A 25,758-nucleotide genomic window follows, 5' to 3' on the forward strand; every position below is an offset into this window, starting at 1 on the left:
TTTCACCACAGATTGCTGACAATTCTTTTCATGACAGATGTTTCCAGATATTATTATTAGAAATTAATAAAGTAAAAATAAAATAAATACTATGTAAATGCACATCCTACTTAGGTAGCCAGGCATTTATTCACTTGCTAGGGACACAGAGGTAAGCAAGGTAATAGTTATTGAAAATATGCGCATAATGCCCCAAACACAGAAACTCTGATAAATTAGCTATAAATGCACTAATGTAGTCACTAAATTAGGGACATATTATTCAAAACTAATTATTTTCCATCTAAAGTGTTAAAAATGTATTGCAGCTCTCTGTCTTTTGAGAAATGTTTATTTTCAAAATGAACCAAATTTTTGTGTGTGCACCTATCTGCCCGTGAGCAAGAGTCCCAGGATACAAATACATGCAATTCCTGATCCTTTCACCTTAAAATTTAAACAGTTTTTGAATAACCTTTTCCATGTAAATCTTAACATGTAAACAAGCATAGTTACATTTCGGGGATGTTATCCCCATCCTCAAACACTCTGAGGACGGTGATAACATCCCCCCGAAATGTCACTATGCTTGTTGAATAAAACTTTTATTGATTATAAGTCCTGGCGAGTGCTTCCTATTCTGGTCTGTATGTTTATTTTTTTAATGGACCCCGGGCGGCTGAGGACTGTGAGAAGTGAGTTGTTGATCCCTGCTATAGAGTATAGATTTTGATTGTGTGTTCAGCTGCAGAAATTAATCAAAAACGAATGGTGCATCAAATATTAGGAAATTAGTGAACTCTTCTTTGCATTTAAGTCGGACATCTTTTACACCGGGTGGCTAAGCTAACTCACATGGAAGCACTACTACCAAGAATTAATAATCCAGTTGGCACACTTTACTGCCACTAATAACCACTTAATAAAAACGGACTACTCCCAAAGTGATTATACAACACAAATGCGGCTTCTCAGAACAACCTGCCAATCCCCTCTGTCTAGCTTCCTGTTTAAAGCTAAACAACTACAGGATGCATCCAGTTAACATGAACACAGCACTGTGAAAATCAGCAGACAAGGACCAGAAAATCCACAGAGCCTGCCCATATTACTATGTCATGTGAAGGCCCAAAGAGACAACATATTTGTTTACTTGGTTGTATGTTTAATTGTTTTTTTCTAAGAGAAAGAATTTTACACAAAAAAAAAAAAAAATTATGCTTACCTGATAATTTCCTTTTCTTCTGATGGAAAGAGTCCACAGCTGCATTTATTACTTTTGGGAAATAAGAACCTGGCCACCATCAGAAGAAAAGAAAAATTATCAGGTAAGCTTAATTTATGTTTGTCTTCTTAAATGGAAAGAGTCCACAGCTGCATTCATTACTTTTGGGAAAACAATACCCAAGCTGAAAAAATTTCAAGAGGAAAAGCCCCAGTGACACTGACTCGCAGTTAGTCCAGAAGCCAAACTAGAGACCGCAAACGGACTCGACTGAGCCAACAGTCCTCCAGGAGACACCGTCTCCCAACAAACGGTCCCCCACCGCCCATCTCCACAAATAAAGGAGACACAAGCTGAAACCCCCAAGGGGATAAGGCAAAGTAGAACCAAGGAACCAAAGGTCCCCTAATACAAAAAGGAAAAACCTCCACAAGTGAGCCCAGCTCACAGAGACCCAAAGGGGCCCAAACAGGGAAAGGAGGCCTTGCCTATACCAAGCGAAACCTGGGATAAGACCGGGCACAGAGACAGAACAGACGTCTCCCCAATATCCTGCAAGCACGGATGCAACAGAAGAGGTCAAGTCCTCCCAGTGTCTGGCCATCCTGACCTGAAGACCCACAATCAGCTGGACCAATCCAGCCTCCGGGATCCAAGACAAGGAAACAAAAGAATCCCGAAACAGATACAGGAACGAGCGTAAGGATAGCACAGCCATCCCCACAGAGCATAAGTACAACTCGACTCTGAAACAGACAACAAGACCATAGACCTAAGGATCTATCAAAAGAAAGGCCCAACAAGCCTGCTTTGAGCCAGCAAGACTCCAGGGGGAACCAATCCCACCTTTCCGCCTCCCATACAGGAGAAGCCCCAAGCAAGGACACAATCTCCATAGGGAGGAGAATATCCCCTAAAGAAAAGGGATGACGACGGAAGGGCAACAACTGTCCTCAAGGCCCAAATGCTAATGGGAAGTGAAATTCCCAATACAGATGTCCTAGAAAAAGGACCCCCCTACAAGTAGCTTGCCAAGCAGAGGCACAGCAACACATTTGCCTGCAGAGCAGGGAATCCACGGGAATACTGGCAAGCTGACCAGGGTAATGCAACCCTAAGGACACCAGAAATTAGACATCCAGCGCCAGCAGCTGGGTATGAACCAATCACACTTGAGGCTCAAGCCACACAGCTAACGAACAGATGAAATGGACCACTCTGTGGCAAATAGTAAAAAATACACCGAAAACCTGGCCAACCATGACCAGGTGAAGTACATGGAGCAAGGACATAGCCCAAGTTCCCACTACCGTGGAACACCCTGACCAGCCCTGAGATCCAAGCTTCAAAAACCACCCAAGACTGGGTCAGTAAAAAGGCCAAGCAGAGAATCGGCAACCGGAAGTTTCAGGGAGATAAAACAGGTCCGGGCACCTAATAGTTCAGGCAAACCTTACCCTAGAACTAAACACCCCAAACGGCCAAAAAGCCAGACACAAGGGTATGGATCAGTGACATGCAGTCATAGAAGGCAGAGCCTCACCTGTCCTATGTGTGTAATTACACTTTTTTTGTAATAATTTTTAATAAAAAAAAAATAAAAAAATTTTATTTTTTTTAATTTTGTTTTCCCAACTGAATACCCTACCACCCCACCCCCCCCCCCCACCACCACAAAGTTAGCCAATATGGCTGCACTCCTTATCCAAATGCAAAGTATTACATTTTTTCTATTTCCCATCGATATTGCGCAAGGAAGGAGAGGCTATGAGCCGTTCCGCTGCCCTCCCCTTGCGCAATATGGATGTCGGAGGATTTTTTTTTTATATGGGCCGCGCAGAGACTGCCACCCAGTGGTTAAGTCTCTTAGTTTGGTCCCAAGAGGCTGCTATCTAAAAAGCCTTGGGAGCCTAGCCAATCAGCGTTCGTGACGTCATGAGAGGCGCATAAAGTGAGTCACTGAGTGAGACGACTCGCGTGTGGTGTCGTGCGGTGATCCGATAGTCTCTGTCTCTGGCAGCTGCTGCCCTCTTTAGCCCTTAGCCGCATAAGCCCGCCATTGGACCACCACCTTGGCTGTTGGCTTGGAGCCTTGGACTACTTGCCAAGTTTGACAACCGGATTACTGAATATACCAGGCTGGCATACATAGTGCAGCAGCTGAGCTTCTTGGTGAGGTAGGTGGTTTCGTACGGTTAGGTAAGAATAGGGTGGGTCAGCACCAGTCACACTCAGCACAGGTGGCGGACACTGGAGGGGGCCGGGACCGGGTCGGGTGAAATATGCAGGCGCCGACGGGGGACAAGCACAAGCCTTGCTGCCTTAGCCTAGCCTAATAGCCTAGCCTAATAGCAAGGCTTGGCTTAGCTTTTATGTTCCTTACCCCAACATGGAATATGGATGACCAACTGTCAGTCATCCATATTCCATGTAGGGGTAAGGATCATAAAAAGGCAATGTGTATGGTGTAATTTTGTTACTATTGAAAAAATACATAGACCAGACAGAATTCTAATTAGTGAGCTGAATTTAATATGGGGTGGTACAATGTTTCAGAAAGCCTTAAAAAAAAAAAAAAAAACTTTTTAAAGAAAGTCAACAGTCACAATGACACTTCAGTTTTGCTTAGAACTAGCATAGCATAAGCAATGTGTTTCAATGAAAGGAAGACTAGTTTTTGGATGGAATATACTACTTGATAAATTTATATTAATTTCATAAGGTCAGTGACTGACCTTAAGAAATTAATATCAACTTATCAAGCAGTAGACTCCATCCAAAAACTGGCCTTCCTTATGAAATTAATATAAATTTATCAAGTAGTAGATTCCATCCAAAAACTAGTCTTCCTTTGATTGAGACACATTGCTAATGCAATGCTAGTTCTAAGCAAAACAGAAGTATCACTGTGACTGTTGCCTTTCTACAAAAAGTTGGTTTTTTTTGTTTTTGTTTTTTTAAGGGTGTCTGGAACATTGCACCACCCCATATTAAATTCAGCTCACCGATTAGAATTATGTTCTATACATTTTTGTTCAGTAGTAAGGAAGGGGCTGTACATGTCTTCAGAACTTTATGGCAACAATCTATAGCACATCAGGGACAAGGCACTGGCAGATAGTGACCACAACTGTAACTGAAGCTTTCAATGTATTCTAGGAATTGAGTACTGGACTGGCAGTCGTAAAATATGGGTTACAAAGTAAAAACTGAAATCTGATATAGACTGCTCTTCTGCTGATTCTCCAAGAGCTGTCGATTAAACTTTGCAGGCTATTAATCACAGAAAGTTATAGTTGTTTGGAAATGCATGTCAGTTCTCTTTATCTTAAATACAGATTTCATACGTTAGCCTTGTGATTTATGTCTGTGTGCTTTGTTGGGAATTTCAGCTAACTCCAGTCAGAAGAGTCATTTTAACACTCATCACAAAAACAACAAACATGGAAAGTGTTTAGGCTTTTTATTGAACTGGGATATATTCAGCAGAACACATTTTTCTTTTGTGTTTCAGATAGAACATACAATATTAAAGACTTTTTACATTTTACTTATGTTATTTGCTTTTTTCTTTTAGTATCCTTTGAAAAGCATACCTAGGTAGGCTAAGGAGCAGCAATGCACTACTGGGAGCAGTTGGTGATTGGTGGTTGTGCATATATGCCTCTTGTCATTGGCTCATTTAATATGTTCAGTTAGCACCCAGTTGTGCATTGCTACATTTCCTTCAACGAAGGATAACAAGAGAATAAAGCAACTTTATTAATAGCCTCACCAGCCTCTGACCTCACCGCACGTCACTAGTATGGATGCATATCCAGAGAATCCGGATAGCGAGAAGAACTCGAAAGCTCCGACCAAAGGGAGGAACCACCCCTAGCCAAAGTCCAACGCTCGAAGAAGCAAGGCTTGAAGTCGTATAAAGATACTTCTCAGAGGCTCAGGACAACCAAGGGATACCTAGAGGTCCAAATATTCCTACTAGCAGGACTAGTCTCCCTAACACCTCGGCACAAGCAGTGGACACAAGGAAGAGAAGGCACTAAGCCTACCCAGCTACCAGAGCTAAACAAAAGTCCCTGCAGGGAACAACCATCACCCGGAAGCACAGATCCCTAAAAGGAGATCCACTCTCCCGGAGGCAATGGAAGAAGACCCAAAGGCCTCTTATAACTCAGTCAAGAGTAAGAGCTGCAACTGGATCTACTAGAAACAGCTACGCTTAGACCTGCAAGGTGTCAAAAGCTGCAACAGGTTTCAAACTGCAACCTTCCACATGCTAGACAGCTATGCTGTACAAGCTGTTGGATCAAGCCCAAAAGGACACATGCAGAGGCCTAAAAACGAAGGCCAAACCGCTCAATAGTAGTAAGGGGCATTAAGCCCTCCCACCCTCCACCACATGGGGGAGGAAACTAAGTTCTGATGAAATCAGATGTCAGAGTGACGCAGCTGAAAAACTCCCCTGCCCGGTCATCTATGACTGAAGGCTATAAGGACTGACACCATCCTTCCCACCTCACGGACTCACAGGTCCTCTCGAATGCTTAGTGTAACATGAAAAACAATGATAACCTGAGCACTCGGCGCTTCTACCGAACCAGCCGAGCAGAACAGCGCCATGTGTCTGAACAGCCGCAAAACCGAACGAACCTGGCAGGGCCAGCCTGCACCTAGGGTCCCAACCGGCAAGCTGCGTAAATTCTCCCTCGTAGGAGAAAACACAGAAAACAGACATTCTTAACAGAGGACTAACATGTCCAACAACTTCCGAAGAAGTAATAAAGAGTATCAATCCCAGAAGGTTCCCGAAGGAAACAAAAACAAATTAAGACAAATATAAGGCAACCCGGAGGTTAACGCCCAAAAGACACAGGCCTAACCGCAGGACCAGTCAAACGGAGCCCTATCTCACAAAACTGGGAAAGATCTCAACAAATGACAAACAGGAGATTACTTCATCTCCACATGTCTAATGAGGTGCACTATTTAAATTATCAGACTGAAATTCCCTGTATCTGGTAACGATAGGGTCATTCAATAACTGAAAAACATGTCTAAGCAACACGCGAAGGCTCGCAATCCTGTAACGGGCACAACACTCAGGGACAGATACCCTGGCGGGGGAACTGTAGAGGCCCTCCCCAAGGCGGAAGGCCCGGGACAATAGGGCACAAGCACATTCTCAAGTAAACATCTGGACTCTGCAGACGAACAATCGCCAACATTATGTGGAAGTGAAAAAGTGCTGCAACCTCTGGGGGAAACACGCCATCCCGCATAGAGGAACCATAAACTGGGTTACCCGCATGTGTAGAAGTATGATTTGGCAGGAAACTCACCTCTTGGAGGACAGGACCCCCAGAGGCGGATGGCTCAGCAGTCCCTTGATTCCCTGAGCTCGAGGAAACAGGCGCTCTGAAATGGCATACGGAACAAAACTGGTTGACAGTGGTCAACAAGGCCACTCCGGATTCATCACCGGACACAGAATCTGAAATCAAAATAGTCTCAATATCAGAATCCTCTGTAACTGAATCTGAAATTAACACAGTCTCAGCATCAGAATCCTCCATAGCTGGATAGAGGATATTTAAATATGGACTAAAGTAGTGAAAACTAAAACAGCACCTGACACCCTCAATGGCTGAGGCACTCACCATCTCCTATGACCAGACTCCTGCGGACTAGAAAATGTCCTTCGCCACGCAGTCAGGAATGCGGAAATGGAACATCGGAACGTAGCCACGCCCGAACACAAGGTTGAATCACATAACAAACATGATTATAACCCCCCTCCTGTTCAATAAACCCCCTCTGGAGATATTAATCCTCGATTCCAAGATACTAAAAGAAACTCACTGAGAGTTAGACCCGCAAGGTGGTAGCCTCTCGGGAAACATTCACATTACAGTACATTGCAAATAAAGTAAAATTAAACAATCTTACCGGAATCTACGCCGTGGAACAGGAACACGGCCCTTTAAGTGTGACGGATAGTAGCATCCCCTCCGCCATGGACTTGAGAGAAAAGAGCAGGCAGCGAAGCTAAGTTCGACAACGCCAATTGCTTGAGGAGCTGTTAATATGAGTCGGGATGGTTTCGTAGAAAGAATCTCCCTGCATCTCCGGACTCCAACTTTCATCCAAGCCCTCACTAAGAGACTGACAGGACTACTTATAACTCCTGTCCCATGCCGAAGAGTACTACCCTCCATAAGAAACAAAAACAAAAATTAAAAATTCTGACACTTCTCTGCCATCCTCCTGGGACGAAAGGCAAAGAATGACCGGGGGATGAGGGGAGTGGGAGGAGTATTTCAAGTGAATGTAAATTTTGATGCTAAAGTGCCCGGTTTTTAAAACTTCAATTAAAAACAGGGGCACTTTAATTCATCAAAATTTACATTTCACTCCTGTTGTGAAAAAATACTTACCTTTTAAACTTCACAGCAGCTCCAGCTTCCTCCGGTCTCACAAGCCATTTCTGATGTCAGAAATGATTGATAGGTCATCCTCCAATCACAGCTTCCCCCCTGGGGGAATCAGTGTCTGATTCAACGCTGTGATAGGAGGAAGCCGGATGCCTAATTTTAGACCCAGGAAGGGGCTTTGAAACGGGTGGAGGAAGCTGGAGCTGCTGTGAAGTTTAAAAGGTAAGTTTTTTTTTCAGAACAGGAGTGAAATGTAAATTTTGATGAATTAAAGTGCCCCTGTTTTTAATCGAAGTTTGAAAAACCGGGCACTTTAGCATCAAAATTTACATTCACTTTAAGCATTTGGCTGGGTTGTCATTGCCTCCTCCTGGTGGCCAGGTTCTTAATTCCGAAAAGTAATGAATGCAGCTGTGGAATCTTTCCATTTAAGAAGAAAAAAAGCTATATATTTTAAAATAGATGTTCTTGTACTGAGAAAAAAAAATAACACCTTTAGTATTTTTTTGCTTTCTGCTTATCTGATAGTGAGCAATTAGTTCTTAAAGAGACATTAAACCCAACATTTTTATTTCAAGATTCAGATAGAACATACAGTTCAAAAAAAAAAAAAAAAAGGCTTCCAATTTACTTATATTATCACATTTACTTTGTTCTCTATATAACTTTTGTTTAAAACCACAACAGGTTAACTCAGGACTATAAGGCAACAGTTTTCCCAAAATACTTTTAGCAATGTTATATATTTGCAAGAGCACTAGATGGCAGCAGTAATTTCTCTGTTCTATGCCCCTTGCAGAGGAAAACAAAAACCCCCACAATATAAGAAAAATTATTTATAACACGGGTGCCACATTTTGTGTGAGATGTTCCTTAAAATATATCTTATTCAATGCATCACATTATATATATATATATATATATATAACATAATTTATGCTTACCTGATAAATTCCTTTCTTCTGTTGTGTGATCAGTCCACGGGTCATCATTACTTCTGGGATATAACTCCTCCCCAACAGGAAATGCAAGAGGATTCACCCAGCAGAGCTGTATATAGCTCCTCCCCTCTACGTCACTCCCAGTCATTCGACCAAGAATCAACGAGAAAGGAGAAACCAAGGGTGAAGTGGTGACTGGAGTATAATTTAAAAAATATTTACCTGCCTTAAAAAACAGGGCGGGCCGTGGACTGATCACACAACAGAAGAAAGGAATTTATCAGGTAAGCATAAATTATGTTTTCTTCTGTTATGTGTGATCAGTCCACGGGTCATCATTACTTCTGGGATACCAATACCAAAGCAAAAGTACACGGATGACGGGAGGGATAGGCAGGCTCATTATACAGAAGGAACCACTGCCTGAAGAACCTTTCTCCCAAAAATAGCCTCCGAAGAAGCAAAAGTGTCAAATTTGTAAAATTTGGAAAAAGTATGAAGCGAAGACCAAGTTGCAGCCTTGCAAATCTGTTCAACAGAGGCCTCATTCTTAAAGGCCCAAGTGGAAGCCACAGCTCTAGTAGAATGAGCTGTAATTCTTTCAGGAGGCTGCTGTCCAGCAGTCTCATAGGCTAAACGAATTATGCTACGAAGCCAGAAGGAGAGAGAGGTAGCCGAAGCCTTATGACCTCTCCTCTGACCAGAGTACACGACAAACAGGGAAGACGTTTGTCGAAAATCCTTAGTTGCCTGCAAGTAGAACTTGAGGGCACGAACTACATCCAGATTGTGTAGAAGACGTTCCTTCTTTGAAGAAGGATTCGGGCACAGGGAAGGAACCACGATCTCTTGATTGATGTTCCTGTTAGTGACTACCTTAGGTAAGAACCCAGGTTTAGTACGCAGAACTACCTTATCTGAATGAAAAATCAAATAAGGAGAATCACAATGTAAAGCTGATAACTCAGAAACTCTCCGAGCCGAAGAAATAGCCATTAAAAATAACACTTTCCAAGATAACAACTTTATATCAATGGAATGAAGGGGTTCAAACGGAACTCCTTGAAGAACGTTAAGAACAAGGTTTAAACTCCATGGCGGAGCAACAGTTTTAAACACAGGCTTGATTCTAGCTAAAGCCTGACAAAAGGCCTGGACGTCTGGATTTTCTGACAGACGCCTGTGCAACAAGATGGACAGAGCTGAGATCTGTCCCTTTAATGAACTAGCCGATAAACCCTTTTCTAAACCTTCTTGTAGAAAGGACAATATCCTAGGAATCCTAACCTTACTCCAGGAGTAACTTTTGGATTCGCACCAGTATAGGTATTTACGCCATATCTTATGGTAAATCCTACTGGTAACGGGCTTCCTAGCCTGTATCAGGGTATCAATAACCGACTCAGAAAAACCACGTTTTGATAAAATCAAGCGTTCAATTTCCAAGCAGTCAGCTTCAGAGAAGTTAGATTTTGATGTTTGAATGGACCCTGTATCAGAAGGTCCTGTCTTAGAGGTAGAGACCAAGGCGGACAGGATGACATGTCCACTAGATCTGCATACCAAGTCCTGCGTGGCCATGCAGGCGCTATTAGAACCACTGATGCTCTCTCCTGTTTGATTTTGGCAATCAATCGAGGAAGCAGCGGGAAGGGTGGAAACACATAAGCCATCCCGAAGTTCCAAGGTGCTGTCAAAGCATCTATCAGAACCGCTCCCGGATCCCTGGATCTGGACCCGTAGCGAGGAAGTTTGGCGTTCTGGCGAGACGCCATGAGATCTATCTCTGGTTTGCCCCAACGTCGAAGTATTTGGGCAAAGACCTCCGGATGAAGTTCCCACTCCCCCGGATGAAAAGTCTGGCGACTCAAGAAATCCGCCTCCCAGTTCTCCACTCCCGGGATGTGGATTGCTGACAGGTGGCAAGAGTGAGACTCTGCCCAGCGAATTATCTTTGATACTTCCATCATTGCTAGGGAGCTTCTTGTCCCTCCTTGATGGTTGATGTAAGCTACAGTCGTGATGTTGTCCGACTGAAACCTGATGAACCCCCGAGTTTTTAACTGGGGCCAAGCCAGAAGGGCATTGAGAACTGCTCTCAATTCCAGAATGTTTATTGGTAGGAGACTTTCCTCCTGATTCCATTGTCCCTGAGCCTTCAGAGAATTCCAGACAGCGCCCCAACCTAGTAGGCTGGCGTCTGTTGTTACAATTGTCCAGTCCGGCCTGCTGAATGGCATCCCCCTGGACAGATGTGGCCGAGAAAGCCACCATAGAAGAGAGTTTCTGGTCTCTTGATCCAGATTCAGAGTAGGGGACAAGTCTGAGTAATCCCCATTCCACTGACTCAGCATGCACAATTGCAGCGGTCTGAGATGTAGACGTGCAAAGGGTACTATGTCCATTGCTGCTACCATTAAGCCGATCACCTCCATGCATTGAGCTACTGACGGGAGTTGAATGGAATGAAGGACACGGCATGCATTTAGAAGCTTTGTTAATCTGTCTTCTGTCAGATAAATCTTCATTTCTACAGAATCTATAAGAGTCCCCAAGAATGGAACTCTTGTGAGAGGAAAGAGAGAACTCTTCTTTTCGTTCACTTTCCATCCATGCGACCTTAGAAATGCCAGAACTAACTCTGTATGAGACTTGGCAGTTTGAAAGCTTGAAGCTTGTATCAGAATGTCGTCTAGGTACGGAGCTACCGAAATTCCTCGCGGTCTTAGTACCGCCAGAAGGGCACCCAGAACCTTTGTGAAGATTCTTGGAGCCGTAGCCAATCCGAATGGAAGAGCTACAAACTGGTAATGCCTGTCTAAGAAGGCAAACCTTAGATACCGGTAATGATCTTTGTGAATCGGTATGTGAAGGTAAGCATCCTTTAAATCCACTGTGGTCATGTACTGACCCTTTTGGATCATGGGTAAGATTGTCCGAATAGTTTCCATTTTGAACGATGGAACTCTTAGGAATTTGTTTAGGATCTTTAAATCCAAGATTGGCCTGAAAGTTCCCTCTTTTTTGGGAACCACAAACAGGTTTGAGTAAAACCCTTGTCCTTGTTCCGACCGCGGAACCGGATGGATCACTCCCATTAATAACAGATCTTGTACACAGCGTAGAAACGCTTCTTTCTTTATCTGGTTTGTTGACAACCTTGACAGATGAAATCTCCCTCTTGGGGGAGAGAATTTGAAGTCTAGAAGGTATCCCTGAGATATGATCTCTAGCGCCCAGGGATCCTGAACATCTCTTGCCCAAGCCTGGGCGAAGAGAGAGAGTCTGCCCCCCACTAGATCCGGTCCCGGATCGGGGGCCCTCGATTCATGCTGTCTTAGGGGCAGCAGCAGGTTTCCTGGCCTGCTTGCCCTTGTTCCAGGACTGGTTAGGTTTCCAGCCTTGTCTGTAACGAGCAACGGCTCCTTCCTGTTTTGGTGCAGTGGAAGTTGGTGCTGCTCCTGCTTTGAAATTCCGAAAGGGACGAAAATTAGACTGTCTAGCCTTAGCTTTGGCTTTGTCTTGGGGCAGGGCGTGGCCCTTACCTCCTGTAATGTCAGCGATAATTTCTTTCAAACCGGGCCCAAATAAAGTTTGCCCTTTGAAAGGTATATTAAGTAATTTGGACTTAGAAGTTACATCAGCTGACCAGGATTTTAGCCACAGCGCCCTACGTGCCTGAATGGCGAATCCTGAGTTCTTAGCCGTAAGTTTGGTTAAATGTACTACGGCCTCCGAAATGAATGAATTAGCTAGTTTAAGGACTCTAAGCCTGTCCGTAATGTCGTCCAGCGTAGTTGAACTAAGGTTCTCTTCCAGAGACTCCATCCAAAATGCTGCCGCAGCCGTAATCGGCGCGATGCATGCAAGGGGTTGCAATATAAAACCTTGTTGAACAAACATTTTCTTAAGGTAACCCTCTAATTTTTTATCCATTGGATCTGAAAAAGCACAGCTATCCTCCACCGGGATAGTGGTACGCTTAGCTAAAGTAGAAACTGCTCCCTCCACCTTAGGGACCGTTTGCCATAAGTCCCGTGTGGTGGCGTCTATTGGAAACATCTTTCTAAATATTGGAGGGGGTGAGAACGGCACACCGGGTCTATCCCACTCCTTAGTAACAATTTCAGTTAGTCTCTTAGGTATAGGAAAAACGTCAGTACTCGCCGGTACCGCAAAGTATTTATCCAACCTACACAATTTCTCTGGTATTGCAACAGTGTTACAATCATTAAGAGCCGCTAAAACCTCCCCTAGTAATACACGGAGGTTCTCCAATTTAAATTTAAAATTTGAAATATCTGAATCCAATCTGTTTGGATCAGAACCGTCACCCACAGAATGAAGCTCTCCGTCCTCATGCTCTGCAAGCTGTGACGCAGTATCAGACATGGCTCTAGTATTATCAGCGCACTCTGTTCTCACCCCAGAGTGATCACGCTTGCCCCTTAGTTCTGGTATTTTAGCCAAAACTTCAGTCATAACAGTAGCCATATCTTGTAATGTTATCTGTAATGGCCGCCCAGATGTACTAGGCGTCACAATATCACGCACCTCCCGGGCGGGAGATGCAGGTACTGACACGTGAGGCGAGTTAGTCGGCATAACTCTCCCCTCGCTGTTTGGTGAAATTTGTTCAATTTGTACAGATTGGCTTTTATTTAAAGTAGCATCAATACAGTTAGTACATAAATTTCTATTGGGCTCCACCTTGGCATTGGAACAAATGACACAGGTATCTTCCTCTGAATCAGACATGTTTAACACACTAGCAAATAAACTTGCAACTTGGTTACAATCTTATTTAACAAAAACGTACTGTGCCTCAAAGAAGCACTAAACGATTAAATGACAGTTGAAATAATGAACTGAAAAACTGTTATAGCATCAATCCTTGAAAACAACACAACTTTTAGCAAAGGTTTGTTCCCATTAGTAAAGTAACAATAATTAAATTTGAAACGTAAAAATTACAGAGCAACGTTTTTAATCACAGTCAATATATAAGTCTCACAGCTCTGCTGAGAGAATCTACCTCCCTTCAAAGAAGTTTGAAGACCCCTGAGTTCTGTTAGAGATGAACCGGATCATGCAGGAAATACAAGAGTAACTGACTGGAAATTTTTGATGCGTAGCAAAGAGCGCCAAAAACGGCCCCTCCCCCTCACACACAGCAGTGAGAGAGAAACGAAACTGTCACAATTAAAACAAGCAACTGCCAAGTGGAAAAATAATGCCCAAACATTTATTCACTCAGTACCTCAGAAAATGCAAACGATTCTACATTCCAGCAAAAACGTTTAACATAATAAATACCTATTAAAAGGTTTAATGTACTTTTTACAGAGTAATTCCAGTGAAGTACCATCCCCAGAATACTGAAGTGTAGAGTATACATACATGTCATTATAACGGTATGGCAGGATTTTCTCATCAATTCCATTCAGAAAATAAAAACTGCTACATACCTCAATGCAGATTCATCTGCCCGCTGTCCCCTGATCTGAAGCTTTTACCTCCCTCAGATGGCCGAGAAACAGCAATATGATCTTAACTACTCCGGTTAAAATCATAGTAAAAACTCTGGTAGATTCTTCTTCAAACTCTGCCAGAGAGGCAATAACACGCTCCGGTGCTATTGTAAAATAACAAACTTTTGATTGAAGTTATAAAAACTAAGTATAATCACCATAGTCCTCTCACACATCCTATCTAGTCGTTGGGTGCAAGAGAATGACTGGGAGTGACGTAGAGGGGAGGAGCTATATACAGCTCTGCTGGGTGAATCCTCTTGCATTTCCTGTTGGGGAGGAGTTATATGCCAGAAGTAATGATGACCCGTGGACTGATCACACATAACAGAAGAAATATATATATATATATATATATATATATATATATATATATATATATATATATATATATATATATATACACACACACACACAGTCATTCATTTTCAATTCAAGTTCAATTAAGCAACACTCACCTGAGCAGTTTCTGCCATCTTCTGTTCAAAATCAGATTTAACGGCTGCATACTTTTCCACACAAAGTTTATAACTCTCCGTAGCTTTCTTTGCTTTAATAGCTGCCTAAAATATAGACATACATTGTTAATTACTGCAAACAAAATTAAAGTATGCAGCGAAGAAAAGAAAACAAGCATTCTTCTGGTTAAAACAAACTCACTAAAAATATTTAATTTAGAGTGTAAAGTTATGCTTACCTGATAAACGTATTTCTTTCAGTGTGGAGAGTACACAAGCAATTAGCTGTAGGATTCAACTCCTAAACACTGGGATGAGGAAGCAAAATATACCCAACATGCAAGAGACTTGTATATCTTAGTCTAACGTATATCAAAGAAAAGGAGAACAACAGAAAAGCAAGAAAGCAGGGTAAATGAGATGCATGTCTTGTGGACTCTCACCATCATGAAATAAATGAGTATGAGGTAAGCATAAACTTTTTTTCTTTCAGAAAGGCGGTGAACGCCCATGAGCCATTACCTGTGGGGTCAAATCCCAAAGCAGTGGAGTCTACTATACCAAAAAAAGGGTGGGACAGCAAGGAAAGCAGGCACATCATTGACAGACAGTGAGGTCTTGAGAAATTTCCTGCCAAACGTAACCCTCAGGAGGAGGCAAAAACATCAAAATGATAAAACTTTGTAAATGTGTGAAGAGAAGACCAGGTTGCAGCCTTGCGAACTTGTTCCGCAGAAGTTTTAAAGGCGACACGAAACACAATCCTTTCATTTTATTATTCAAATCGAACATTCAATTTTAAACAATTTTCTAATTAACTTCTATTACCAAATTTACTTAGGTTTTTTTGGTGTTCTTAGTTGAAGGACCATCAATGCACTACAGGGAGCTAGCTGAACACATTGAGCGAGCCAATGAAGACAGACATATATGGCAGCCATCAATCAGCAGCAAGCTCCTTATAGTACATTGGTGCTTCTGAGCAATTGCTATTCAACAAAGGATACCAAAAAAAGCAAATTATAAAGTTGTATAGAATTGCATGTTTTATTTTAATCCTGAAAGAATTTTGAGTGTGTGTGTATATATACATATATATTTATTAAGTAGCCAGCAGTCCAGCACTCCAACCAATCAGATACAATCTGAGCCCAGGTGCAATCCATAAATCCAATATACAAGTCTTCTCACAGAAGGGCACTCACAGGACTTTCTTAGATAATCAAATCTTTATTTCAAAATCATAAAAGCATAGATGCTTTTAATACATTTTGTATTTTCTTGGGGGGGGGGGGGAATGCTGTACTCCCTCTACACCCCCTCTGTCCTCTACCTGGCTCGGAGGGAAGATAATGGGTCTCACACCTGTTTGAAAAACATAATTTATGTAAGAACTTACCTGATAAATTCATTTCTTTCATATTAACAAGAGTCCATGAGCTAGTGACGTATGGGATATACATTCCTACCAGCAGGGGCAAAGTTTCCCAAACCTTAAAATGCCTATAAATACACCCCTCACCACACCCACAAATCAGTTTAACGAATAGCCAAGAAGTGGGGTGATAAGAAAAAAAGTGCGAAGCATATAAAATAAGGAATTGGAATAATTGTGCTTTATACAAAAAAATCATAACCACCACAAAAAAGGGTGGGCCTCATGGACTCTTGTTAATATGAAAGAAATGAATTTATCAGGTAAGTTCTTACATAAATTATGTTTTCTTTCATGTAATTAACAAGAGTCCATGAGCTAGTGACGTATGGGATAATGACTACCCAAGATGTGGATCTTTCCACACAAGAGTCACTAGAGAGGGAGGGATAAAATAAAGACAGCCAATTCCTGCTGAAAATAATCCACACCCAAAATAAAGTTTAACAAAAAACATAAGCAGAAGATTCAAACTGAAACCGCTGCCTGAAGAACTTTTCTACCAAAAACTGCTTCAGAAGAAGAAAATACATCAAAATGGTAGAATTTAGTAAAAGTATGCAAAGAGGACCAAGTTGCTGCTTTGCAGATCTGGTCAACCGAAGCTTCATTCCTAAACGCCCAGGAAGTAGATACTGACCTAGTAGAATGAGCTGTAATTCTTTGAGGCGGAATTTTACCCGACTCAACATAGGCAAGATGAATTAAAGATTTCAACCAAGATGCCAAAGAAATGGCAGAAGCTTTCTGGCCTTTCCTAGAACCGGAAAAGATAACAAATAGACTAGAAGTCTTACGGAAAGATTTCGTAGCTTCAACATAATATTTCAAAGCTCTAACAACATCCAAAGAATGCAATGATTTCTCCTTAGAATTCTTAGGATTAGGACATAATGAAGGAACCACAAAAAAATGAAGCATTTTCAGCCCCCGCGAGCCTAACAGCCCACAGGGAAAAAAGTCAAATTTTTGAGGTAAGAAAAAATATGATAATTTAAAGCATAATCCCAAATATGAAACTGACTGTCTGGAAATAAGGAAAGTTGAACATTCTGAGTCAAGGCAAATAAATGTTTGAATACATATATTTAGAACTTTATAAATAAAGTGCCCAACCATAGCTTAGAGTGTCACAGAAAATAAGACTTACTTACCCCAGGACACTCATCTACATGTTTGTAGAAAGCCAAACCAGTACTGAAACGAGAATCAGTAGAGGAAATGGTAAATATAAGAGTATATCGTCGATCTGAAAAGGGAGGTAAGAGATGAATCTCTACGACCGATAACAGAGAACCTTATGAAATAGACCCCGTAGAAGGAGATCACTGCATTCAATAGGCAATACTCTCCTCACATCCCTCTGACATTCACTGCACGCTGAGAGGAAAACCGGGCTCCAACTTGCTGCGGAGCGCATATCAACGTAGAATCTAGCACAAACTTACTTCACCACCTCCCTTGGAGGCAAAGTTTGTAAAACTGATTTGTGGGTGTGGTGAGGGGTGTATTTATAGGCATTTTAAGGTTTGGGAAACTTTGCCCCTCCTGGTAGGAATGTATATCCCATACGTCACTAGCTCATGGACTCTTGTTAATTACATGAAAGAAACCCCTCTCAATGAAGAATCTTGAGCACCACCTCCTGTGGTGACAAAAAATAAGTGAGATATACAGGGAGGTGTGAGGGATTAAAACTCTTGGTATGTTGGAAATGTGTTGCCTCTTAATGGTAAGGAGTTGAATTCCACAGGTAATGTTCTCATGGACTCACCACCTTTATGAAAGAAAAATTGTACTTTTATTTAAAAGGGACATTAAATCTATTTTTAATTTATTATGTACAATAAATATCATTAGTTAGGCATTACATTACAAAAGGTCTGAATGCAGATATTATGCTTTTTGCAGTCCAGTTAAGCACCATGAAAAGCCTGAGTATTGTTTAGGTTATTTCCTGGGTCCATTAAAGGACATACATATACATATATATACTACCAGGTGGCAACCGGGCCATAGAACAAGCTATTGATGCTGCCGTTCGTTCCTGGCAGTTATAAATAAATAAACGTGCTCTTACGCTAAATGTAGCTGTGTTAGAAGTTAGAGAATCCCGCAAAATAAATTGCATTTTGTGTGTAATTAAAAGGATAGTAACATCAAAATTTAGATACAGCATGCAATTTTAAAAAACTTTTCCTGTTACGTCTATTATAAAATTTGCTCAGTTTTCTTGCTATCCCTTTGTTGAGGGGTAAACCTAGGTAGGCTCATAAGACATCAGGAGTATTCACATGTTTTTAGCACTCTATGGCAGCAGTGTTTGCTACAGTTTATAAAATCAGCACAAACAATGCTGCCAAAGAGTGCTAAAGACACATGCATGGTCCTGAGGTCTCAGAATCCTATCAGCCAATCGGAATTCAAGGGACGCCATCTTGGATGACGACATTTTCTGAGGCACCAGCTGCTACTGAGCATGTGCAAGAATTCACAGAATATACGGATATGCATTATGTGATTGGTTGATGGCTGTCACATGATGCAGTGGGAAGAAAAAACAGAATTTATGCTTACCTGATAAATTACTTTCTCCAACGGTGTGTCCGGTCCACGGCGTCATCCTTACTTGTGGGAATATCTCTTCCCCAACAGGAAATGGCAAAGAGTCCCAGCAAAGCTGGCCATATAGTCCCTCCTAGGCTCCGCCCACCCCAGTCATTCGACCGACGGACAGGAGGAAAAAAATAGGAGAAACCATAGGGTGTCGTGGTGACTGTAGTTAGAGAAAATAATTTATTGGACCTGATTAAAAAACCAGGGCGGGCCGTGGACCGGACACACCGTTGGAGAAAGTAATTTATCAGGTAAGCATAAATTCTGTTTTCTCCAACATTGGTGTGTCCGGTCCACGGCGTCATCCTTACTTGTGGGAACCAATACCAAAGCTTTAGGACACGGATGAAGGGAGGGAGCAAATCAGGTTACCTAAACGGAAGGCACCACGGCTTGCAAAACCTTTCTCCCAAAAATAGCCTCCGAAGAAGCAAAAGTATCAAATTTGTAAAATTTGGCAAAAGTGTGCAGTGAAGACCAAGTCGCTGCCTTACATATCTGATCAACAGAAGCCTCGTTCTTGAAGGCCCATGTGGAAGCTACAGCCCTAGTGGAGTGAGCTGTGATTCTTTCAGGAGGCTGCCGTCCGGCAGTCTCATAAGCCAATCGGATGATGCTTTTAAGCCAAAAGGAAAGAGAGGTAGAAGTTGCTTTTTGACCTCTCCTTTTACCAGAATAGACGACAAACAGAGAAGAAGTTTGTCTGAACTCCTTTGTAGCTTCTAAGTAGAATTTTAGAGCACGGACTACATCTAAATTGTGTAGCAAACGTTCCTTCTTTGAAACTGGATTCGGACACAAAGAAGGTACAACTATCTCCTGATTAATATTTTTGTTGGAAACAACCTTTGGTAGAAAACCAGGCTTAGTACGCAAAATAACCTTATCTGAATGGAACACCAGATAGGGTGGAGTACACTGTAGAGCAGATAACTCAGAAACTCTTCTAGCAGAAGAAATAGCAACCAAAAACAAAACTTTCCAAGATAACAACTTAATATCTATTGAATGTAAAGGTTCAAACGGAACCCCTTGAAGAACTGAAAGAACTAGATTTAAACTCCAGGGAGGAGTCAAAGGTCTGTAAACAGGCTTGATCCTAACCAAAGCCTGAACAAATGCTTGAACATCTGGCACAACTGCCAGTCGTTTGTTTAGTAGGACAGATAAAGCAGAAATCTGTCCCTTTAGAGAACTTGCAGATAATCCTTTATCCAAACCTTCTTGTAGAAAGGAAAGAATCCTAGGAATCTTTATCTTATTCCATGGGAATCCCTTGGATTCACACCAGCAGATATATCTTTTCCATATTTTATGGTAAATCTTTCTAGTTACCAGTTTTCTGGCTTGAACCAGAGTATCTATCACGGAATCTGAAAATCTACGCTTTGATAGAATCAAGCGTTCAATCTCCAAGCCGTCAGCTGGAAGGAGACCAGATTTGGATGTTCGAATGGACCCTGAACAAGAAGGTCCTGTCTCAAAGGTAGCTTCCATGGTGGAACCGATGACATATTCACCAGGTCTGCATACCAAGTCCTGCGTGGCCACGCAGGAGCTATCAAGATCACCGAGGCCCTCTCCTGTTTGATCCTGGCTACCAGCCTGGGAATGAGAGGAAACGGTGGAAACACATAAGCTAGGTTGAAGGTCCAAGGCGCTACTAGTGCATCCACTAGAGTCGCCTTGGGATCCCTGGATCTGGACCCGTAGCAAGGAACCTTGAAGTTCTGACGAGACGCCATCAGATCCATATCTGGAACGCCCCATAGTTGCGTCAACTGGGCAAAGATCTCCGGGTGGAGTTCCCACTCCCCCGGATGGAATGTCTGACGACTCAAATAATCCGCTTCCCAGTTTTCCACACCTGGAATGTGGATCGCAGATAGGTGGCAGGAGTGATTCTCCGCCCATTGTATTATTTTGGTCACTTCTTTCATCGCCAGGGAACTCCTTGTTCCCCCCTGATGATTGAGATACGCAACAGTCGTCATGTTGTCTGATTGGAATCTTATGAATCTGGCCTTTGCTAGCTGAGGCCAAGCCCTGAGAGCATTGAATATCGCTCTTAGTTCCAGAATGTTTATCGGGAGAAGAGACTCTTCCCGAGACCACAGTCCCTGAGCTTTCAGGGATTCCCAGACCGCGCCCCAGCCCACTAGGCTGGCGTCGGTCGTGACGATGACCCACTCTGGAATGCGGAAGCTCATTCCCTGGGATAGGTGATCCTGGGTTAGCCACCAACGGAGTGAGTCTCTGGTCTTCTGATCTACTTGAATCACTGGAGACAAGTCTGTATAGTCCCCATTCCACTGTTTCAGCATGCACAGTTGTAATGGTCTTAGATGAATTCGCGCAAAAGGAACTATGTCCATTGCTGCAACCATCAATCCTACTACTTCCATGTACTGAGCTACGGAAGGACGAGGAATAGAATGAAGAACTTGACAAGCGTTTAGAAGTTTTGACTTTCTGACTTCTGTCAAGAAAATCCTCATTTCTAAGGAATCTATTATTGTTCCCAAGAAGGGAACTCTCGTCGACGGAGACAGGGAACTTTTTTCTATGTTCACCTTCCATCCGCGAGATCTGAGAAAGGCCAGAACGATGTCTGAGTGAGCCTTTGCCTTTGAAAGAGACGACGCTTGTATTAGAATGTCGTCCAAGTACGGTACTACTGCAATGCCCCTTGGTCTTAGAACCGCTAGAAGGGACCTGAGTACCTTTGTGAAAATCCTTGGAGCAGTGGCTAACCCGAATGGGAGGGCCACAAACTGGTAATGTTTGTCCAGAAAGGCGAACCTTAGGAACTGATGATGTTCTTTGTGGATAGGGATATGTAGATACGCATCCTTTAGATCCACGGTAGTCATAAATTGACCTTCCTGAATTGTGGGTAGAATGGTTCGAATGGTTTCCATCTTGAACGATGGTACTCTGAGAAATTTGTTTAGGATCTTTAAATCCAGGATTGGTCTGAAAGTTCCCTCTTTTTTGGGAACTACAAACAGATTTGAGTAAAATCCCATTCCTTGTTCCGCCGTTGGAACTGGGTGTATCACTCCCATCTTTAACAGGTCTTCTACACAATGTAAGAATGCCTGTCTCTTTATTTGGTTTGAGGATAAGTGAGACATGTGGAACCTTCCCCTTGGGGGTAGTTCCTTGAATTCCAGAAGATAACCCTGAGAAACTATTTCTAGCGTCCAGGGATCCTGAACATCTCTTGCCCAAGCCTGAGCAAAGAGAGAGAGTCTGCCCCCCACTAGATCCGGTCCCGGATCGGGGGCTACTCCTTCATGCTGTTTTGTTAGCAGCGGCAGGCTTCTTGGCCTGCTTACCCTTGTTCCAGCCTTGCATCGGTTTTTAGGCTGGTTTGGTCTGTGAAGTATTACCCTCTTGCTTAGAGGATGCAGAATTAGAGCCCGGTCCGTTCCTGGAATTACGAAAGGAACGAAAATTAGACTTATTCTTGGCTTTGAAAGGCCTATCTTGTGGGAGGGCGTGGCCCTTTCCCCCAGTGATGTCTGAGATAATCTCTTTCAATTCTGGCCCAAAAAGAGTTTTACCCTTGAAGGGGATATTAAGCAATTTTGTCTTGGATGATACATCCGCTGACCAAGACTTTAGCCAAAGCGCTCTGCGCGCCACAATTGCAAACCCTGAATTTTTCGCCGCTAATCTAGCTATTTGCAAAGCGGCATCTAAAATAAAAGAGTTAGCCAACTTAAGTGCGTGAACACTGTCCATAACCTCCTCATATGGAGTCTCTCTACTGAGCGACTTTTCTAGTTCCTCGAACCAGAACCACGCTGCTGTAGTGACAGGAACAATGCACGAAATGGGTTGAAGAAGGTAACCTTGCTGTACAAAAAACATAATTTATGCTTACCTGATAAATTCCTTTCTCCTGTAGTGTAGTCAGTCCACGGGTCATCCATTACTTATGGGATTATATCTCCTCCCTAACAGGAAGTGCAAGAGGATCACCCAAGCAGAGCTGCTATATAGCTCCTCCCCTCTACGTCATACCCAGTCATTCGACCGAAACCAAACGAGAAAGGAGAAACTATAGGGTGCAGTGGTGACTGGAGTTTAATTTAAAATTTAGACCTGCCGTAAAAAACAGGGCGGGCCGTGGACTGACTACACTACAGGAGAAAGGAATTTATCAGGTAAGCATAAATTATGTTTTCTCCTGTTAAGTGTAGTCAGTCCACGGGTCATCCATTACTTATGGGATACCAATACCAAAGCTAAAAGTACACGGATGACGGGAGGGACAGGCAGGATCTTTACACGGAAGGAACCACTGCCTGTAGAACCTTTCTCCCAAAAACAGCCTCCGAAGAAGCAAAAGTGTCAAATTTGTAAAATTTTGAAAAAGTGTGAAGTGAAGACCAAGTTGCAGCCTTGCAAATCTGTTCAACAGAGGCCTCATTCTTAAAGGCCCAAGTGGAAGCCACAGCTCTAGTAGAATGAGCTGTAATCCTTTCAGGAGGCTGCTGTCCAGCAGTCTCATAGGCTAAACGTATTATGCTACGAAGCCAAAAAGAGAGAGGTGTAGCCGAAGCTTTTTGACCTCTCCTCTGTCCAGAATAAACGACAAACAGGGAAGAAGTTTGACGAAAATCCTTAGTTGCCTGCAAATAAAATTTCAGGGCACGGACGACGTCCAGATTGTGCAGAAGTCGTTCCTTCTTTGAAGAAGGGTTAGGGCACAATGATGGAACAACAATCTTTTGATTGATATTCTTGTTAGTGACTACCTTAGGTAAGAACCCAGGTTTAGTACGCAGAACTACCTTGTCTGAATGAAAAATCAGATAAGGAGAATCACAATGTAAGGCCGATAACTCAGAGACTCTTCGAGCCGAGGAAATAGCCATTAAAAACAGAACTTTCCAAGATAACAGCTTGATATCAATGGAATGAAGGAGTTCAAACGGAACACCTTGCAGAACGTTAAGAACTAAGTTTAAGCTCCACGGCGGAGCAACAGTCTTAAACACAGGCTTAATCCTAGCCAAAGCCTGACAAAAAGCCTGAACGTCTGGAACTTCTGACAGACGTTTGTGTAAAAGGATAGACAGAGCTGAGATCTGTCCCTTTAACGAACTAGCAGATAAACCCTTTTCTAAACCTTCTTGTAGAAAAGACAATATCCTAGGAATCCTAACCTTACTCCATGAGTAACTCTTGGATTCGCACCAATATAAGTATTTACGCCATATTTTATGGTAAATTTTCCTGGTAACAGGTTTCCTAGCCTGTATTAAGGTATCAATCACTGACTCCGAGAATCCCCGCTTTGATAGAATCAAGCGTTCAATCTCCATGCAGTCAGCCTCAGAGAAATTAGATTTGGATGTTTGAAAGGACCCTGAATCAGAAGGTCCTGTCTCAGAGGCAGAGACCATGGTGGACAGGACGACATGTCCACCAGATCTGCATACCAGGTCCTGCGTGGCCACGCAGGCGCTATTAGAATCATCGATGCTCTCTCCTGTTTGATCCTGGCAATCAATCGAGGAAGCATCGGGAAGGGTGGAAACACATAAGCCATGTTGAAGACCCAAGGTGCTGTCAGAGCATCTATCAGTACCGCTCCCGGGTCCCTGGACCTGGATCCGTAACAAGGAAGCTTGTCGTTCTGGCGAGACGCCATGAGATCCAGATCTGGTTTGCCCCAATGATGAAGCAGTTGGGCAAACACCTCCGGATGAAGTTCCCACTCCCCCGGATGAAAAGTCTGGCGACTTAGGAAATCCGCCTCCCAGTTCTCCACGCCTGGGATGTGGATCGCTGACAGGTGGCAAGAGTGAGACTCTGCCCAGCGAATTATCTTTGAGACTTCCATCATCGCTAGGGAACTCCTTGTCCCTCCCTGATGGTTGATGTAAGCCACAGTCGTGATGATGTCCGACTGAAACCTGATGAACCTCAGAGTTGCTAACTGAGGCCAAGCCAGAAGAGCATTGAAAACTGCTCTTAATTCCAGAATGTTTATTGGAAGGAGTCTCTCCTCCTGAGTCCATGATCCCTGAGCCTTCAGGGAATTCCAGACTGCGCCCCAACCTAGCAGGCTGGCGTCTGTTGTTACAATCGTCCAATCTGGCCTGCGGAAGGGCATCCCCCTGGACAGATGTGGCCGAGAAAGCCACCATAGAAGAGAATCTCTGGTCTCTTGATCCAGATTTAGCATAGGGGACAAATCTGAGTAATCCCCATTCCACTGACTTAGCATGCACAATTGCAGCGGTCTGAGATGCAGGCGTGCAAAAGGTACTATGTCCATTGCCGCTACCATTAAGCCGATTACCTCCATGCATTGAGCCACTGACGGGTGTTGAATGGAATGAAGGACACGGCAAGCATTTAGAAGTTTTGATAACCTGTCCTCCGTCAGGTAAATTTTAATTTCTACATTATCTATAAGAGTCCCTAAGAAGGGAACTCTTGTGAGTGGCAATAGAGAACTCTTTTCTACGTTCACCTTCCACCCATGCGACCTTAGAAATGCCAGAACTAACTCTGTATGAGACTTGGCAGTTTGGAAACTTGACGCTTGTATCAGAATGTCGTCTAGGTACGGAGCTACCGCTATTCCTCGCGGTCTTAGTACCGCCAGAAGAGAGCCCAGAACCTTTGTAAAGATTCTTGGAGCTGTAGCTAACCCGAAGGGAAGAGCTACAAACTGGTAATGCCTGTTTAGGAAGGCAAACCTTAGATACCGGTAATGATCCTTGTGAATCGGTATGTGAAGGTAGGCATCCTTTAAATCCACTGTGGTCATGTACTGACCCTCTTGGATCATAGGTAAGATGGTCCGAATAGTTTCCATTTTGAACGATGGAACTCTTAGGAATTTGTTTAGGATCTTTAAGTCCAAGATTGGTCTGAAGGTTCCCTCTTTTTTGGGAACCACAAACAGATTTGAGTAAAACCCTTGTCCGTGTTCCGACCGCGGAACTGGGTGGATCACTCCCATTAGTAAGAGGTCTTGTACACAGCGTAGAAACGCCTCTTTCTTTATCTGGTTTGCTGACAACCTTGAAAGATGAAATCTCCCTTTTGGAGGAGAAGCTTTGAAGTCCAGAAGATATCCCTGAGATATGATCTCTAACGCCCAGGGATCC

At 43.0% G+C, this 25,758-nt stretch overlaps 1 protein-coding gene across 2 annotated transcripts in view; it reads right to left on the reverse strand.

Moving 5' to 3' along the window:
• FCHO2 (FCH and mu domain containing endocytic adaptor 2) overlaps positions 1–25,758 on the reverse strand; it is a 505,609-nt gene that overhangs the window by 393,416 nt on the left and 86,435 nt on the right. For both annotated transcript variants that reach the window (XM_053701433.1, XM_053701434.1), the window contains exon 6: positions 14,569–14,673. In XM_053701433.1, coding sequence (XP_053557408.1) covers positions 14,569–14,673 — 105 coding nt within the window. The remainder of the gene's footprint in view (positions 1–14,568; positions 14,674–25,758) is intronic.

This window comes from Bombina bombina, chromosome 2 (genome assembly GCF_027579735.1).
Source record: "Bombina bombina isolate aBomBom1 chromosome 2, aBomBom1.pri, whole genome shotgun sequence".
Classification (NCBI taxonomy): Eukaryota; Metazoa; Chordata; class Amphibia; order Anura; family Bombinatoridae; genus Bombina; species Bombina bombina.